This window comes from Pristiophorus japonicus, chromosome 1 (genome assembly GCF_044704955.1).
Source record: "Pristiophorus japonicus isolate sPriJap1 chromosome 1, sPriJap1.hap1, whole genome shotgun sequence".
Lineage (NCBI taxonomy): Eukaryota > Metazoa > Chordata > Chondrichthyes > Pristiophoridae > Pristiophorus > Pristiophorus japonicus.
This window is the reverse complement of record NC_091977.1, coordinates 362,089,842-362,109,378: the sequence shown is the minus strand read 5'-3', so window position 1 is coordinate 362,109,378 and position 19,537 is coordinate 362,089,842. Positions and strand designations below refer to the sequence as shown.

The 19,537-nt window shown below is 45.2% G+C and overlaps 1 protein-coding gene across 1 annotated transcript in view; it reads right to left on the bottom strand.

The window, feature by feature from the left end:
* Positions 1–19,537, bottom strand: part of csmd3b (CUB and Sushi multiple domains 3b) — a 3,002,015-nt gene that overhangs the window by 707,754 nt on the left and 2,274,724 nt on the right. Inside the window, exon 13 of the mRNA XM_070874966.1 lies at positions 17,714–17,896. Coding sequence (XP_070731067.1) covers positions 17,714–17,896 — 183 coding nt within the window. The remainder of the gene's footprint in view (positions 1–17,713; positions 17,897–19,537) is intronic.

Here is a 19,537-nt window from a genome sequence, read left to right as displayed (position 1 = left end):
GGAGGTCTGGAGGCAAACACCCAGCCAGAGCCTGCAGGTATCAGCAACATACTTGCAGAAACTGCAATGTCAGCGGTCACTTGGTGCGTATGTGCAGGAAGCATGCAGCCAGGTTGACATACGAGGAGGACGGGCCCGATGTAAGCCCTACGAGGCCAAATGAATACTGGGGGAAATCGCTTGAAGCTGAAATTCAGCGAGTTCATGTGGAGCACATATACAGTTCATATATAAGGACGCCACTGATAATGATGGAAGTGTTCCTCAATGGCATTCCAGTATTAATAGAGCTAGACACGGGGGCCAGCCAGTCCCTGATGAGTATCAAACAGTTCAAAAGGTTGTGGGTGTCCAAGGCCAGGAGGCCAAAATTATTGCCAATTGACGCAAAGCTACGGACATATACGACGGTAGTCGTGACCCACAAAGATTCGGAGAACAGGATGCCACTCTGGATTGTCCCGGGGGATGGTCCCGCACTACTGGGGAGGAGTTGGCTTGCTGTCATGAACTGGAAATGGGGCGATGTCAATGCAATTTCTTCTGTGGAGCGAATATCATGCTCACAGGTCCTGGACAAATTTAACTCATTATTTCAACCCGGCATCGGCACTTTCATGGGGGCCAAGGTCGTGACTCACATAAAACCGGACGCCAGGCCAGTACACCACAAGGCCAGAGCGATGCCGTACGTGATGCGGGAAAAGCTAGAAGGTCAATTGGACCGCCTGCTGAGGGAAGACATCATCTCGCCAGTCGAATTCAGTGACTGAGCGAGCCCAATTGTGCCGGTGCTCAAGGTAGATGGGTCGGTCAGGATATGTGGCAATTACAAGGCCACCATCAATCGGGTGTCACTCCAAGCCCAGTACCCACTACCGAGAGCGGAGGACCTCTTTGCGACGTTATCCGGTGGCAAACTTTTTTCAAAATTGGACCTGACCTCTGCTTACATGACCCAGGAGCTGGCGAGTGCGTCGAAGAATCTGACCACCATCACGACACACAAGGGGTTGTTTGAGTATAACAGATGTCCGTTCGGGATTTGCTCGGCTGCCGCGATCTTTCAGCGAAATATGGAAAGCCTCCTCAAGTCGATTCCAAGGACAGTGGTTTCTTAGGATGACATCCTCATCATGGGTCGCAATACTGAAGAACACCTCCACAACCTGGAGGAGGTGCTACGCAGACTGGACCGGGTAGGGCTGTGACTGAAAAAGGCGAAGTGTGTCTTCTTAGCTCCAGAGGTAGAATTCCTAGGGAGGAGAGTAGCAGCAGACAGGATCAGACCCACTACGTCCAAAACGGAAGCGATCCAGAGAGCACCCAGACCCCGTAACACGACGGAGCTGCGTTCGTTCCTGGGGATCCTGAACTATTTTAGTAACTTTCTTCCCAAATTGAGCATGCTGTTAGAGCCGCTACACGTGCTCCTATGCGAAGGTTGCGATTGGGTCTGGGGGGACAGCCAGGAAAGGGCTTTTGATGGAGCATAACAAGTTGCGTGCTCTAACAAACTGTTAACGTTATATGACCCGTGTAAGAAACTTGTTCTAATGTGCGATGCATCATCCTATGGGGTCGGGTGTGTGTTGCAGCATGTGAATGCCAATGGTCAGTTACAGCCGGTAGCTTATGCCTCCAGAAGTCTGTCCCAGGCAGAAAGGGGCTACGGGATGTTAGAAAAGGAAGCGCTAGCATGTGTATATGCAGTAAAGAAAATGCACCAGTACCTGTTTGGCAGGAAATTTGAGCTGGAGACAGATCACAAACCCCTAACGTCCCTTTTGGCCGACAACAAGGCCATAAATGCGAATGCATCGGCCCGCATACAGAGATGGGCACTTACATTAGCCGCCTATGACTACACAATTCGGCACAGACCGGGCACTGAAAATTGCGCCGATGCACTCCGCAGGCTCCCACTAGCCACCACTGAGCGGGCAACTGAGCATGATGCTGAGATGGCCATGGCTGTTGAAGCTTTCGAAAACGAAGGCTAACCTGTGACAACCCATCAGATTAAAGTCTGGACAAATAAAGACCCGCTACTGTCTTTAGTTGAGAAATGTATCCTGAATGGGAACTGGGCAGCCACGTACGGGGCATGCCCTGAGGAATTTAAACCATTTCATAGGCGCAAGGATGAATTCTCGATTCAGGCCGATTGCCTACTGTGGGGAAACCGAGTAGTCATGCCCCAGAGGGGCAGAGAGGTGTTTATCAGAGAACTTCACAATGAGCACCCGGACATTGTCATGATGAAGGCAATTGCCAGGTCACACGTTTGGTGGCCAGGGATAGATGCAGACCTGGAACTTTGTGTTCGCAGGTGCAACATGTGTGCTCAGCTGGGCAACGCACCCAAGGAAGCCCTCCTTAGCCCCTGCTCCTGGCCCGCCAAGCCATGATCACGCATCCATGTGGACTACGCAGGTCCTTTCATGGGAAAAATGTTTTTGGTTGTAGTAGATGCCTACTCCAAATGGATTGAGTGTGCCATTTTAAATTCAAGCACATCCTCTGCCACGGTAGAAATTCTACGAGCATTGTTTGCCGCCCATGGTCTACCGGAGGTCTTGGTCAGCGACAATGGCCCGTGCTTCACAAGCACTGAATTCCAGGACTTCATGGCAGGCAATGGAATCAACCATGTCAGAACGGCACCATTCAAGCCAGCCTCAAACGGCCAGGCGGATCGAGCAGTGCAGATAATCAAACAGGCGATGCTCAGAATCCAAGGGGGTTCCCTACAAAGCCACTTATCACGCCTCCTGTTGGCCAATAGATCCCGACTACACTCGCTCACAGGGGTTCCACCAGCAGAGCTGCTAATGAAAAGGATGCTCAAAATCAGGTTATCCCTTATACACCCGACTATGAAAGAAATTGTTGAGAGCAGGCGTCAGTCACAATGTGACTACCATTACAGAAATGCGAGGGCGCGATGTATTGATGTCAATGACCCTGTTTTTGTCCTTAATTACGCTGCAGGGCCCAAATGGCTTGCAGGCACTGTGATTGCCAAAGAGGGGAATAGGGTTTTGGTCATTAAACTTACCAATGGACAAATCTGCCGCAAACACGTGGATCAAACTAAAAGGAGGATCAGCAACCCCATAGAAGAAGCAGAGGAAGAACACGATATAGAGTTTTCTCCACCACAGGTGACTGAACACTGGAACCAAGTGGAGGAGAGCCCAGTCACTGTGGGCAGTCCGGACAGGCCTGAGGCACTGCAAACAGCAGACACTCAGGCCAGCGCCCAACAACTGGAGCCCCAACTCAGGCGCTCTACAAGGGAGCATAAACCATCAGAGACTTAACCTGTGATCCCAATAAGACTTTGCGGGGGAGGTGATGTCATGCATTCAACTATCATTGTAACCCATGTAAAAGATGACCTAAGTTTTGCACCTTGAGAACATTGACCACAACGGGGTGAACTTGTGGGAGACACTCCTAACCTGGACTTTCAGGTATAAAAGGGGAAGCTACATCCACCTTCATCACTTGAGGTCTTGGTAATAAGGGTAACTGGTCACAGAGTGACCTTCTCTCAAGTATGGGCCTCGTGTGCATTTATACTGGATAGTAAGGACTATCATCAATTTCCCTAAAACAATTTCCTGATTAATAAGGATTTCCTTCAGTATCTCCTTCTCACTGGTCTCTCAGTGCCTAGTATTTCCGGAAGGTTATTTGTGTCTTCCTTCGTGAAGACAGAACCAAAATATTTGTATGAATTGGTCTGCCATTTCTTTGTTCCCCATTATAAATTCACCTGTTTCTGACTGCAACGGACCTACGTTTGTCTTCACTAATCTTTTTCTCTTCACATATCTATAAAAGCTTTTGCTGTCAGTTTTTATGTTCCCAGCAAGCTTCATCTCATACTCTATTTTCCCCCTCCACATCACCCAGTCTAGGATGGCCAGCCCTCTAGTTGGTTCCTCGACATATTGGTCTAGAAAACTGTCCCTAATACACTCCAGGAAATCCTCCTCCACCTTATTGCTACCAGTTTGGTTAGCCCAATCTATATGCAGATTAAAGTCGCCCATGTTAAGCACTTTCTATAATGGTACCACACACTATTTTAATGAATCATTTTGTGACAATCGTAGAATAAAACTGTCCATATTACGTTTGGATAATGCTGCTGATTGACACAGTGACTATCAAGTTGTCCTTGCAAAGGCAACTGTCAAAACAATAACACAAACTCAGCTGCATGAAATACAACTGCAAGGTTCGTTTGGCTTGTTTTTCACATCATCTTCCATAAGCTCGAAATAGCTAATAGCGTACAAATGGGATAATGTTGTGCCTCGCTGCTTTTTTATTAAACTACCATATTGAGTTCATTACAAAATTGCCCATTTGGAAGCAGCAGAAACAGTCAAAAATAATCCAATCAATCTTTGATTACTGCCCTTTTCTATGCCATGTAGTGTACATCTAAATTTAAGGGTAGCTACACTTGCAATCTGCAATTCTAACAGGTTAAAAAGAATGATTTTCAGGTTTATATTTTGCAACCTATGTAGCCTTATTCAGGCATATAGAAATCATAATGTAAGTTAAATTAGAAGCACTTGTCAATAATTTATATTAACTATAAATACAGTCTGAATCTTAAAGAATTCCAGTAGCTTAAAATAGAGCAAACCACAATACGAAAAACAATCTAAGTCATTGCTTCCATTCTAAATGATTTTTATTGATAAAAAAAAATAATGAAATGAGCATTAAACAGCACAAGTAATAAACAATTGAAATGCTCTAAATTTGTTCTTCAATAGCAGTAAATATAAAGTCAGAAAAGATAATGCCTCTAGTCATGAGCCATGGATGAGCTTAGTGGTACAGCAGGTTGGAACACTGCCCTTGCACAACTAGGACCTGGGACTGTATCCAACTCAGGCATATGGCAGGGAAATTTACTCTCTCTGATGGCTATTAAGGGTTTTAAGTTAAATTAGTTTGGACGGCTTACGGCAATTCAGAGCGGGCATGATTCCACAGTACAAATCTGCCTTCACAATTAAAGATTGGCACAAAACCATCCTTCTTACAGTATATCATTTAAAGCCTGACATATGTAAGCATTCAGGATAAGCATTTAGGTTAATTTGACTTTTGCAGTCCCAATTTAAATACAGAGAAATGCTAATCGATACAGCAATACGGGTTATGAAACAGTTTTAGTTGGAGCTGAGGGCATCTGTAAAAATTAACATTGTTTTTACAGGCACAGGGTGAACTTGTTAGCACAGGTAAAACTGCTCCAGTTTCATCTGTAAATCTGCTGGGTTAGAATCAGGTGGACACATCACTAACATAAGGATTGCCTTCTCTTGAGACAAAAACATTTGGCATGACCATTTAGCTCAATGTCATAACCACCTTAAACTGCCATTAGATTATCAAGGTCTACAGGCCTACTTAGTGCTTACACATGAAATACATGAGTACCCTCGTTCAGTAGTTATGTTACTGGATTAGTAATCCAGAGACTTGGACCAATAATCCAGGGACTTGGACCAATAATCCAGGGCGTGCCAGTTCAAAACCCACAATGGCAGTTTGAGAATATGATAGATTATCAAGATCTGGAAATAAAAAATTGGTATCAATAAAAGTAATTATGAAACTGTCAGATTATTGTAAAAACCCAATTGATTCACCAACATCCTTTAGGGAAGAAAAACTGACATCCTTACCCAGTCTGGCTGATATGTGACTCCATTCTCACACCAAAATGGTTGACACTTAACTGAAGTGGCCTGGTAAGCCTTTTCAGGGCAACTAGGTATAGGCAATATATGCCGACCTTGCCAGCGATGCCCACAACCTGAGTATTAAGATTGGATGAATGCCCATGATAAGTTAATTCAACTGTTTCATTTCTAGACGAGCAGCTGGATCAGAATATTGGCAAGTAAACTCAAGGGGCTGGATTTTCCGGTCCTTTGCGCTCCGGGTTTCACCCCGGATCGCGTGAAAGGCGGGCTTCCGGTCTCCTGCACCCCGTCACAATCCTCTGGTCCGGTTTTGTGGTGATGCTCAGCAGCACCACCGAAAAGAGCTGTGCCGGGTGTGCAACACCTCTCATGATATCGGCAGTAGTTTGGACTTTTCCCCGATCCGTCCACCTGGTAGTGCGCCCCGCAATGACCGCCTGGGAAATAAGTGCAGTCCAGCATAGCTGGCGGCGCAGAGGTAGGTAAAGTACTCCGAAGGTAATTGCGAGTGTTGGTTCTTCTAATTGTTTTTAGAAAATTGTGTTGTGGTGGCATGGACAAAGTTTTGGGAATGTTTTTGTCGGTTTTTTTAAGGTTTCCCCCTCCCCTCTCTCTGAGCGCACACAGCCCGGCCCTTTAGTTTGCGAGTTTCGCATCCTTGCGCCACAAAAGGTGTACAATGCCTCCCTTTGCAGGGCCCAGATGCTTAAACTTGCTTACGAAAGCACAAACTATTCCCAGCCGGTAATTTTCCTGCCCTGCCTCCGTTTTCACCCTGAAAACAGAAAAGCCTAAAATCCAGCCGCTGGAAAACCCAAAACTGATTCTTAGTATTTAAAAAATACATAAACAGCAAAAGGTTAACTGAGGAAAGAGTAGGGCTGATTAGAGACCAAAAGGTTAATCCGTGTGTGGAGGCAGAAGAGTTGGGTATGGTTCTTAATGGATACTTTGCACCTGACTTTAACAAAAGAGAGAAACATAGGGCCCAAGTTTCGAGCCTCGCCTAGAACCGAGCAGTTCCGACCTGGACGCCCGTTTTTCGCACCACAAAAGTGCGCCTAAAAAAAACCTCCGTATTCTCCACATCCCTGCAGGTCCTCTGGCCCTTGGCGCAGCAGGAGCTGTAGGGGGCGGAGCCAGGTCCCTGCGCTGAAAACAATGCCGGGACCTCTGCACATGTGCGATACAGTGAGCACGCAAGTGCAGTAGCTCCAGGCGCCTGAAACTATGTGGGAGGGGCCCGAAGCACGCAGCCCCTAGCCCTGGCCGAATGGCCTCACTGCGGCTGCGTGAATAAGAGTCCTCCCATGGCCAGCTCCTGCTTCCTCTCGACCCGACTCGACTCCCGCTTCCCGCCCCCCGCCCCCGGACCGGACCCGACACCCGCTCCCCCCCCGCCCCCGGACTGGACCCGACACCCGCTCCCCACCCCCCCGGACTGGACCCGACACCCGCTCCCCGCCCCCCCGCCCCCAGACCGGACCCGACACCCGCTCCCCGCCCCCCGCCTCCGGACTGGATCCGACCTGACCTCCCTCCCCCCGATCTGACCTCCCTCTCCCTCCCTCGCTCCCTCCCCCCGACCCGAAATGAACCGACCTCCCTCCCACCAGCCCCCGACCCGACCCAACGCCACCTACCTGTAAATCAGGTGCTGGGGACGGGCCCTGCCCGAAGTCTCGGGCCCGGCCCGTTCAGCCTCCCTCCCCCTTCTCCTACCCCCCTACCCCCCCAATCTCCTTCCCCCCCCAATCTCCTTCCCCCCCCAATCCCCCCCCAATCTCCTTCCCTCCCCATCGCCTTCCCCCCCATCTCCTTTCCCCCCCATCTCCTTACCCCCCCATCTCCTTACCCCCCATCTCCTTTCTCCCCTTTATCCCCTTCTCCCCCTCCCCTTCTCCCTCATCCCTCCCCCTTCTCCCCCCTTCTCCCCATCCCTCCCCCTTTCCTCCCCCTTCCCTCCCTCTGCTCCCCCCCTCTCTCCCTCTACTCGCTGTCAGAAACACAGACACTGACAGTCAGAGAATGAGAGACACACAGACAGACAGAGAGATAGAAACACTGACAGAGACACACTGAGGGGGGAATCTCAGCACGCTGTTGGAGGGCTCCCGGTGCTGCAGTCGGGAAGTAGAAAATGTTTTATTTATTGATTTAAAAAAATATATATATTTCTTGTTAAATTTTTTTGATTGATGTTTTGGTTGATTTATTGATGTATTTATCATTTATTATTGATGATGGCTCTTTATTTGTAAAACTGAAGTGTTTAATGTTTGTAAACTTCCCTTTAAACACTCTCCCTCCCCCCCATTCCCGAGGCCTGATTTGTAACCTACGCCTGATTTTCTAAAGTGTAGACAAGGTTTTTTCGAGCGTACAAAAATCTTCACTTACTCTATTCTAAGTTAGTTTGGAGTAAGTTTTCACTTAGGAAACTTTGAAATCAGGCGTAAGTGGCCGGACACGTCCCCTTTTGAAAAAAAAATTCTGTTCCAAAGTGAAACTGTTCTAACTGACTAGAACTGGAGCAAACTAAATGACGAGAATTCCGATTTCTAAGATACTCCGTTCTACACCAGTTGCTCCTAAAAATCATGAGCAAATCATGTGGAAACTTGGGGCCATAGAAACATGGGAAATAGTTGCAGGAGGAGGCCATTCAGCCCTTCGAGCCTGCACCACCATTCAATAAGATCATGGCTGATCATTCCCTCAGTACCCCTTTCCTGCTTTCTCTCCATACCCCTTGATCCTCTCAGAATTAAGAGCCATATCTAACTCCCTCTTGAATATATCCAATGAATTGGCATCAACAACTCTCTGCGGCAGGGAATTCCACAGGTTAACAACTCTCTGAGTGCTGAGTGAAGAAGTTTCTCCTCATCTCAGTCCTAAATGGCCTACCCCTTATCCTAAGACAGTGTCCCCTGGTTCTGGACTTCACCAACATCGGGAACATTCTATCTGCATCTAATCTATCCCATCCCATCAGAATCTTATATGTTTCTTTAAAACCCCATCTCATCCTTCTAAACTCCAATGTATAAAGGCACAGTTGATCCAGTCTCTCCTCATATGTCAGTCCTACCATCCCGGGAATCAGTCTGGTGAACCTTCGCTGCACTCCCTCAATAGCAAGAACGTCCTTCCTCAGATTAGGAGGCCAAAACTGAACACAATATTCCAGGTGAGGCCTCACCAAGGCCCTGTACAACTGCAGTAAGAGCTCCCTGCTCCGATACTCAAATCCCTTAGCTATGAAGGCCAACATACGATTTGCCTTCTTTACCGCCTGCTGTATCGTATGCCAACTTTCAAAGACTGATGTACCATGATACCCAGGTCTCGTTGCACCTCCCCTTTTCCTAATCTGCCTCCATTCAGATAATATTCTGTCTTCGCGTTTTTGCCCCCAAAGTGGATAACCTCACATTTATCCACATTATACTGCATCTGCCATGCTTTTGCCACTCACCTAACCTGTCCAATCACCCTGCAGCCTCCTAGCAACCCCTCACAGCTCACACCGCCATCCAGTTTAGTGTCATCTGCAAACTTGGAGATAATACACTCAATTCCTTCATCTAAATCATTGATGTATATTGTAAAGAGCTGGGGTCCCAGCACTGAGCCCTGCGACACTCCACTAGTCACAGCCTGCCATTCTGAAAAGGACCCATTTATCCCGACTCTCTGCTTCCTGTTTCCCAACCAGTTCTCTATCCACGTTAGTATATCACCCCCAATACCATGTGCTTTGATGTTGCACACCAATCTCTTGTGTGGGATCTTGTCAAAAGCCTTCCACTAGTTCTCCCTTGTCCACTCTACTAGTTATATCCTCAAAAAATTCCAGAAGATTTTTCAAGCACAATTTGCCCTTCATAAATCCATACTGACTTGGACCGATCCTGTCACTGCTTTCCAAATGCGCTGCTATTTCATTCTTAATAATTGATTCCAACATTTTCCCCACTACTGATATCAGGCTAACCGGTCTATAAATACCCGTGTTCTCTCTCCCTCCCTTTTTAAAAAATGGTGTTACATTAGCTACCCTCCAGTCCATCGGAACTGATCCAGAGTCAATAGACTGTTGGAAAATGATCACCAATGTATCCACTATTTCTCGGGCCACTTCCTTAAGTACTCTGAGATGCAAACTATCAAGCCCCGGGGATTTATCGGCCTTCAATCCCATCAATTTCCCGAACACAATTTCCCGCCTAATAAGGATATCCTTCAGTTCCTCCTTCTCACTCGACCCTCAGTCCCCTAGTACTTCCAGAAGGTTATTTGTGTCTTCCTTCGTGAAGACAGAACCGAAGTATTTGTTCAATTGTTCTGCCATTTCTTTGTTTCCCATTATAAATTCACCTGAATCCAAGGGACCCAAGTTTTTCTTCATTAATCTTTTTCTCTTCACATATCTATAGAAGCTTTTGCAGTCAGTTTTTATGTTCCCGGCAAGCTTCTTCTCGTACTCTTTTTTCCCCCTTTGTCCTCCTTTGCTGAATTTTAATTTTCTCCCAGCCCGCAGGTTTGTTGCTTTTTCTGGCCAATTTATATGCCTCTTCCTTGGATTTAACACTATCCTTTATTTCCCTTGTTAGCCACGGTTGAGCCACCTTCCCCGTTTTATTTTTTACTCCAGTCAGGGATGTACAATTGCTGAAGTTCATCCATGTGATCTTTAAAAGTTTGCCATTGCCTATCCACCGTCAACCCTTTAAGTATCATATGCCAGTCTATTCTAGCCAATTCACGCATCAAACCATCAAAGTTAATTTTCCTTAAGTTCAGCACCCTAGTTTCTGAATTAACTGTGTCACTCTCCATCTTAATAAAGAATTCTACCATGTTATGGTCATTCTTCCCCAAGGGGCCTCACACAACAAGAATGTTAATTAGTGCTTTCTCATTACACATCACCCAGTCTAGGATGGCCAGCTCCCTCGTTGGTTCCTCGACATATTGGTCTAGAAAACTATCCTTATTACACTCCAGGAAATCCTCCTCCACCGCATTGCTACCAGTTTGGTTAGCCCAATCAATATGTAGATTAAAGTCACCCATGATAACTGCTGTACCTTTATTGCATGCATCCCTAACTTCTTGTTTGATGCTGTCCCGAACCATACTACTACTTTTTGGTGGTCTGTACACAACTCCCACTAGCATTTTCTGCGCTTTGGTATTCCGTAGCTCCACCCATACCGATTCCACATCATTCAAGCCAATGTCCTTTCTTACTACTGCATTAATTTCCTCTTTAACGAGCAATGCCACCCCACCTCCTTTTCCTTTCTGTCTACCCTTCCTAAATGTTTAATACCCCTGGATGTTGAGTTCCCAGCCTTGGTCACCTTGGCGCCATGTCTCCGTGATGCCAATTACATCATACCTGTTAACTGCTATCTGCGCAGTTAATTTGTCCATCTTATTCCGAATACTCCTCGCATTGAGGCACAGAGCCTTCAGCCTTATCTTTCTCACATATTTTGCCCCTTTAGAATTTTGGTGTAATGTGGTCCTTTTTTCTTTTTGCCTTAGGTTTCTCTGCCCTCCACTTTTACTTTTCTTCTTTCTATCTTTTGCTTTTGCCCCCATTCTACTTCCCTCTGTCTCCCTGCATATGTTCCCATCCCCCTGCCATATTAGTTTAACTCCTCCCCAACAGCATGAGCAAACACTCCCCCTAGGACATTGCTTCCGGTCCTACCCAGGTGCAGACCGTCCGGTTTGTACTGGTCCCACCTCTCCCAGAACCGGTTCCAATGTCCCAGGAATTTGAATCCCTCCCTTGTGCACCACTCCTCAAGTCACGCATTCATCTGAGATATCCTGCGATTCCTACTCTGACTAGCATGTGGCACTGGTAGCAATCCCGAGAATACTACTTTTGAGGTCCTACTTTTTAATTTAGCTCCTAGCTCCCTAAATTCATCTCGTAGGACCTCATTCCATTTTTTACTTATATCGTTGGTACCTATATGCACCACGACAACTGGCTGTTCACGCTCCCTTTTCAGAATGCCCTGCACCTGCTCTTCACCCTTGCACCAGGGAGGCAACATACCATCCTGGAGTCTCGGTTGCGGCTGCAGAAACGTCTATCTATTCCCCTTACAATTGAATCCCCGATCAGTATACCTCTCCCACTCTTTTTCCTGCCCTCCTGTGCAGCAAAGCCACCCACAGTGCCATGAACTTGGCTGCTGCTGCCCTCCCCTGATGAGTCATCCCCCTCAACAGTACCCAAAGCAGTGTATCTGTTTTGCAGGGGGATGATCGCAGGAACCCCTGCACTACCTTCCTTGCACTGCTCTTCCTGTTGGTCATCCATTCCCTATCTGGCTGTGTACCCTTTTCCTGCGGTACGACCAACTCACTGAACATGCTATTCACGTCATTCTCAGCATCGTGCATGTTCCAGGGTGAATCCACCCACAGCTCCAGTGCCGCAATGCGGTCCATCAGGTGCTGCAGGCGGATGCACTTCCCGCACATGTCAGGGACATCGGAAGCATCCCTGATTTCCCACGTAGTACAGGAGGAGCATAACACGTGTCCGAGCTGTCCTGCCATGACTTAACCCCTGAAATGATGCAGACATTGTAATTAACAAGGAGGAGTGTGAAATATTTGTTCGGATAAACATAATGAGAAAGAAAGTATTAAGGGGTTTAGCATCTTTTGAAAGTAGATAAATCACCAGGCCCAATGAAATATATCGCAGGTTGTTAAGAGAAGCAAGGGAAGAAACAGCAGAGAATCTGACCATGAATTTTCAATCCACTTTGGCTGCAGGTGTGGTGCTGGAGGACGAGAGGACTCTTAGCATTGTATCGTTGCTTCAAAAGGGAGAATGGGATAGACTGAGCAATTATAAACCAGTCAGCCTCACCTCGGTGGTGGGAAAACTATTGGAAAAAATTTTGAGGGATAGCATTCATCGTTATTTAGAAAGATACGGATTAATTATGGACAGTCAGCATGGATTTGTGAAGGGAAAGTCGTGTCTGACGAATGTGACTGAATTTTTGAGGTGCTAACAAGGAGGGTCGATGAGGGTAGTGCATTTGATGTAGTCTACAGGGATTTTAGCAAGGCTTTTGATAATGTCCCACATGGCAAACTGGTCAGAAAAGTAAAAGCCCATGGGATCTAAGGGAAAGTGACAAGTTGGATCCAAAATTGGCTCAGTGGAAGGAAGCAAAGGGTATAGGTCAGTTTGTGTGACTGGAAGGCTGTTTCCAGTGGGGTTCTGCAGGGCTCAATACTTGATCCTTTGCTTTTCATGGTACGTAACAATGATTTGGATTTCAATGTAGAGGGTATGAATAAGAAGTTTACAGATGATGCAAAAATCGGCTGTGTGGTTGATCGTGAGGAAGAACGCTGTTGACTGCAGGAAGATATCAATGGTCTGGTCAGGTGGCAGAAAAATGTCAAATGGAATTCAATCCAGAGAAGTGTGACGTAATGCATTTGTAGAGGGCTAACATGGCAAGGGATTACCCAATAAATGGTCGAATACTGAGAAGTGTAGAGGGACAGAGGGACCTTGGAATGCATGTCCACAGATCCCTGAAGGTAGCAGGACAGGTAGTTAAGGTGGTTAAGATGGCATATGGGATACTTTCCTTTATTAATCGAGGCATAAAATATATGAGGAGGGAGGTTATCCTTGAACTGTATAAAACACTGGTTAGGCCACAGGTAGAGTACTGCATACAGTCCTGGTCACCACATTAAAGGAAAGGTGTGATTGCACTAGAGCGGGTACATGGAAGATTTACAAAGTTGTTGCCAGGACTGGAGAATTTTAGCTTTGAGGAAAGATTGGATAGACTGGGGTTTTCTTTGGAGCAAAGGAGGCTGAGAGGAGACTTAATTGAGGTGTGGAATATTATGAGGGGCCTAGATAGAGTGGATAGGAAGGACCTATTTCCCTTAGCAGAGAGGCCAATAACCAGGGGGCATAGATTTAAAGTAATTGGAAGGAGGTTTAGAGGGGAGTTGAGGAGAACTCTTTTCATCCAGAGGATGGTGGGGGTCTGGAACTCACTGCCTGAGAGGGTGGTGGAGGTAGAAACCCTCATCACTTGGATTATGTACTTGAAATATTATAACCAACAAGGCTATGGACCAAGAGCTGACAAATGGGATTAGGCTGTATAGCTCTTTTTCGGCTGATGCAGACATGATGGGCTGAATGGCTTCCTTCTGTGCCATAAATTTCTATGAATATATGATTCTAACACTGCCTCAGCTGAATTTATGAAGCACAGTACAACAACTTTCATTATTTGGCCCTTCAACCTAGTAAAACATTCCAAGACCTTTTACAGGAGCGTTATCAAACAAAATTTGACACATAGCCACATAAAAAGAAATACTTGTATTTATATCGTGCTTTTCATGACCACCGGACGTCCCAAAATAATTTACAACCAATGAAATACTTTTTGAAGTGTAGTCACTGTTGTGATCTATGAAATGCGACAGTCACTTTCTGACCAGTCTGCCATGTGGGACCTTGTCAAAAGCCTTGCTAAAATCCATGTGGACTACATCAAATACGCTACTCTCATCAACCATCCTTGTTATCTCCTCAAAAAATTCCAACAAGTTAGTCAGACACGACCCTTCCCTTAACAAATAAATGCTAATTTTCCTTTATTAATCCGTACCTTTCTAAATGACGATTAATAGTCTCTCAGAATTTTTTCCAATCATTTTCCCACCACCAAGGCTCAGCTGACTGACCTGTAATTACCCGGTCAATCCCGTTCCCGCTTTTTAAACAATGGTTAGAGATGCTACATTTACCTTCAGACTATGGTAGGGACAATAACAATTATCTAGGGTTTTCACATCTGCTCATAACCCCACAAGGGGGCAGACAAAAGGCAGGTAACTATAGGCCGGTTAGTTTAACATCTGTAGTGGGGAAAATACTTGAAACTATCATTAAGGAAGAAATAGCGGGACATCTAGATAGGAATAGTGCAATCAAGCAGATGCAGCATGGATTCATGAAGGGGAAATCATGTTTAACTAATTTACTTGAATTCTTTGAGGGTATAACGAGCATGGTGGATCGAGGTATACTGATGGATGTGGTGTATTTAGATTTCCAAAAGGCAATTGATAAGGTGCCACACAAAAGGTTACTGCAGAAGATAGAGGTACGCGGAGTCAGAGGAAATGTATTAGCATGGATAGAGAATTGGCTGGCGAACAGAAAGCAGAGAGTCGGGATCAATGGATCCTTTTCGGGTTGGAAATCGGTGGTTAGTGGTGTGCCGTAGGGATCAGTGCTGGGACCACAACTGTTTACAATATACATAGATGACCTGGAAGAGGGGACAGAGTGTAGTGTAACAAAATTTTCAGATGACACAAAGATTAGTGGGAAAGCGGGTTGTGTAGAGGACACAGAGAGGCTGCAAAGAGATTTACATAGGTTAAGCGAATGGGCTAAGGTTTGTCAGATGGAATACAATGTCGGAAAATGTGAGGTCATCCACCTTGGGAAAAGAAACAGTAAAAGGGAATATTATTTGAATGGGGAGAAATTACAACATGCTGAGGTGCAGAGGGACCTGGGGGTCCTTGTGCATGAATCCCAAAAAGTTAGTTTGCAGATGCAGCAGGTAATCAGGAAGGCGAATGGAATGTTGGCCTTCATTGCGAGAGGGATGGAGTACAAAAGCAGGGAGGTCCTGCTGCAACTGTATAGGGTATTGGTAAGGCCGCACCTGGAGTACTGCATGCAGTTCTGGTCACCTTACTTAAGGAAGGATATACTGGCTTTGGAGGGGGTACAGAGATGATTCACTGGGCTGATTCCGGAGATCACCTTATGATGATAGATTGAGTAGACTGGGTCTTTACTCCTTGGAGTTCAGAAGGATGAAACATTTAAAATAATGAAAGGGATAGACAAGATAGAGGCAGAGAGGTTGTTTCCACTGGTAGGGGAGACTAGAACTAGGGGGCACAGCCTCAAAATACAGGGGAGCCAATTTAAAACCGAGTTGAGAAGGAATTTCTTCTCCCAGAGAGTTGTGAATCTGTGGAATTCTCTGCCCAAGGAAGCAGTTGAGGCTAGCTCATTGAATGTATTCAAGTCATAGTTAGATAGATTTTTAACCAATAAGGGAATTAAGGGTTACGGGGAGCGGGCGGTAAGTGGAGCTGAGTCCATGGCCAGATCAGCCATGATCTTATTGAATAGCGGAGCAGGCTCGATGGGCTAGATGGCCGACTCCTGTTCCTAATTCTTATGTTCTTATGCTCTAACTCCTGCTGGAGGTACATGTGTCAAATTCAGTTGAGTACAGTACCAAGTTGGTCTTGACTGTGATGGACACCATAATGAAAGTCATTGGCTTGGTTCACATCAGACGATTTGTAACTTGGAGATGTACAGCAAGGTTTCCAGTGTACCTGAAACCAACTCTATCATAAATCATCACTTTTAAATGATAGACGAAAGAGGAAATTCAAGGAGTGCAAAAACAAAGAACTTATTTGAAATACGTGTATTGATTTTTTTTTTAATTCCACAGCTTAGATCACACCATAAGTGTCTAAGAGGATGATAGGCAATCTGCTTCCAGGCTGCTGCTAATAGTGTTCTATCACCATCTGCCTAGCAATGTACAAGAACAGCGAGAGGTACTGAACCTCTGATTTTATTTCCTTCCCTGTGGAAAAAAAAATTGCCTCTGCTAAATGCCTTACACTATTGCCATCTCCGACACACAGAACTATGCCTTCACTTATTAACCAATAGAGTACACGATCACACTAACTCTGACTTTATTTATTGATCTATTTTCTTTCTTCTTTCTCCCTTTTCTGTGAATTCTCTTCCTTTCTATCCTAAAGCCATTGATTCTTTGATGGGACACGGTCCCATTGCGCCAGTTTGCCCTCTGGATCTTTGTCAAGTGGCCAGTACTCACGTGAGTCTCGAGAGCATGGGTCAGGCTATTCAGCTGCAGAAGGCTTCAAAGCCAAGCCCTATTCTGTCCTCAGCCAATGTACATAAATGTGCACTTGCTACAGGATCCTGAACAATTTACCCTTTCCTAAACCAGGGACACTGTACTGCTCAGCATCGATGGGGTAGAACCTGGGATCTTCATCTACTCACAGCGTATATTCACCTATCACCCCAGTGCTCGCTAACTTACCAGTTGAGTAATGCCTGGATTTTAAAATTCTCATCCTTGTTTTCAAATCCCTCCACGATCTCTCTAACCTCCACCAGCCCCATATGCACCTCCAGCAGGAGTTGTGGGATTATGAGCAGATATGAAAACCCTAGATAATTTTTTTTTGTCCCTACCATAGTCTAAAAGTAAATGCAACATCTCCTACCTTGTTTAAAAAGCGGGAACGGGATTGACCAAGTAATTACAGGTTAGTCAGCCGAGCCTCGGTGATGTGAAAATGATTGGAAAAAATTCTGAGGGACTGTATTAATCGTCATTTAGAAAGGTAGGGATTAATCAAGAAAAGTCAGTATGGATTTATTAAGGGAAGGTCGTGTCAGACTAACTAGTTTGAATTTTTTGAGAAGGTAACAAGGATGGTCGATGAGAGTAGCGTATTTGATGTAGTCCACATGGATTTTAGCAAGGATTTTGACAAGGTCCCACATAGCCAACGAGGGATCCCCAAAACTTCCTTCTTTAAATTCTGAATTTGACATCTGGTTAAAATAGTGTCATTTTCTTCAGTGATATATGAATGTGAAAGTGTTGATGGATAGATATATCACGATCCTGAATCTACTCAACTGAATTCAAAAGAAGTCCACTCTGGAAAACTGCAGATAAACTAAAATTAGTTTTGAGGGGAAAGCATTTTGGTTCATATTCCAACATCTCATGAAAAAAAAACTAGTTGCAAGTCATAAACATGAAAAGTGCCATACTCACAAATGCAAATTGGTACATTTGCTGACCACTGATTGTTGTCTTGACACAGAAGGGATTTTTCTCCAATCAGTTCAAATCCAGATTGGCACTGAAATCTCAAAATGTTCCCATTGGAAAATCCATCTGTATCACGTATGCCATATAGTGGAGTCCCAGGGTCACCGCAACTCTCCTCATCAATCTCTGTGCGAATTAAATGGAAAAAGAATAGAAATTTTAGTAACTATGATTGCAAAATCCTTTCCTTCCCACACTTTCTTTTTGCAAATTTTGAGCATTATTTCATTTCAGGTATTCGGGGGGAATCCCTATCAGTAAGCCAACGTGTTACCAGGGAGCAGTAGCAGCAGATTAAAATTGTTCTCCTGAATTACATTTGCCTCTGCCATTTTGAGAGTCATTACACCCAAAATCCCATTGACAAAATAGTCACCCTTCCCTCTTCGACACACATACACACACACACACAAACTTTTTCCTTCTCGGAGCAGTTCAAGGATGTTGAGCCAAAGTATAGCACAACGACTGGATTACTTATATTGGTTACCTCAGCAGCAACAACAACACCAACTTGCATTTATCTCACGTCTTTAATGTAGAAAATAAGAACATAAGAAATAGGAGCAGGAGTAGGCCATATGGCCCCTCGAGCCTGCTCCGCCATTCAATAAGATGATCATCGACCTCAATTCCACTTTCCTGCCTGATCTCCGTATCTCTTGATTCCCCTCGATGCCAAAAATCTATCTCACTCAGCCTTGAATATAATCAGAGACTCTTTATCCACAGCCCTCTGAGGCAGAGAATTACAAAGATTCATAACCCTCTGAGTGAAGAAATTCCTCCTCATCTCTGCCTTAAATGGCCTACCCCTTATCCTGAGACAATAGTCCCGAGTTCTGGACAGTCCAGCCAGGGGAAACACCCTCTCAGCATCTACCCTGTCAATCCCCTTCAAAATGTTTGAATGAGATCATCTGTCATTTTTCTAAACTCCAGAGAGTAGAGGCGCATTCTACATAATCTCTCATCATAAGAAAGCCCTGTCAATCCAGGAAGCAAACTAAATGAACCTTTGTTGTACTGCCTCCAAGGCACGTGTGAAAGTGAATTACTTCAGCAGGTTCCACATTCTTTTCATCTGTTCTTTCAGGGTAATCCCTACAATTTATAATTTGATTTTAAGCAATACCAGAATCCCTCATGCGATCATCAAAAATCAAAAGATACATTCAAATGAAGAAAGCTCTTTGGCCCATTTGTTCTCATCCTTCTAGAATACTAACTCTAATATCTTGGCATTACAATATCGAGCTGTTTCTTCAAAAAGTCAATTATCCTGGCCTCAACCATTATAGTAACATAAGAACATAAGAAATAGGAGCCAGAGTTGGCCATAAAGCCCCTCGAGCCTGCTCTGCCATTCAATAAGAACATGGCTGATCTTATCATGTACTCAGCTCCACTTACCTGCCCGTTCCCCATAACCCCTTATCATTTCAGAAACTGTCTATTTCTGTCTTAAATTTATCTAATGTCCCAGCTTCCACAGCTCTCTGAGGCAGCGAATTCCACAGATTCACAGCCCTCAGAGAAAAAATTTCTCCTCATCTCAGTTCTAAATGGGCGGCCCATTATTCTAAGATCATGTCCTCTAGTTCTAGTCTCCCGCACCAGTGGAAACATCCTCCATGCTTCCACCTTGTCAAGTCCCCTCATAATCTTATATGTTTTGATAAGGTCCCCTCTCATTCTTCTGAATTCCAATGAGGAGAGGCCCAACTTACTCAGCCTTTCCTCATAAGTCAACCCCCTCATCCCCGG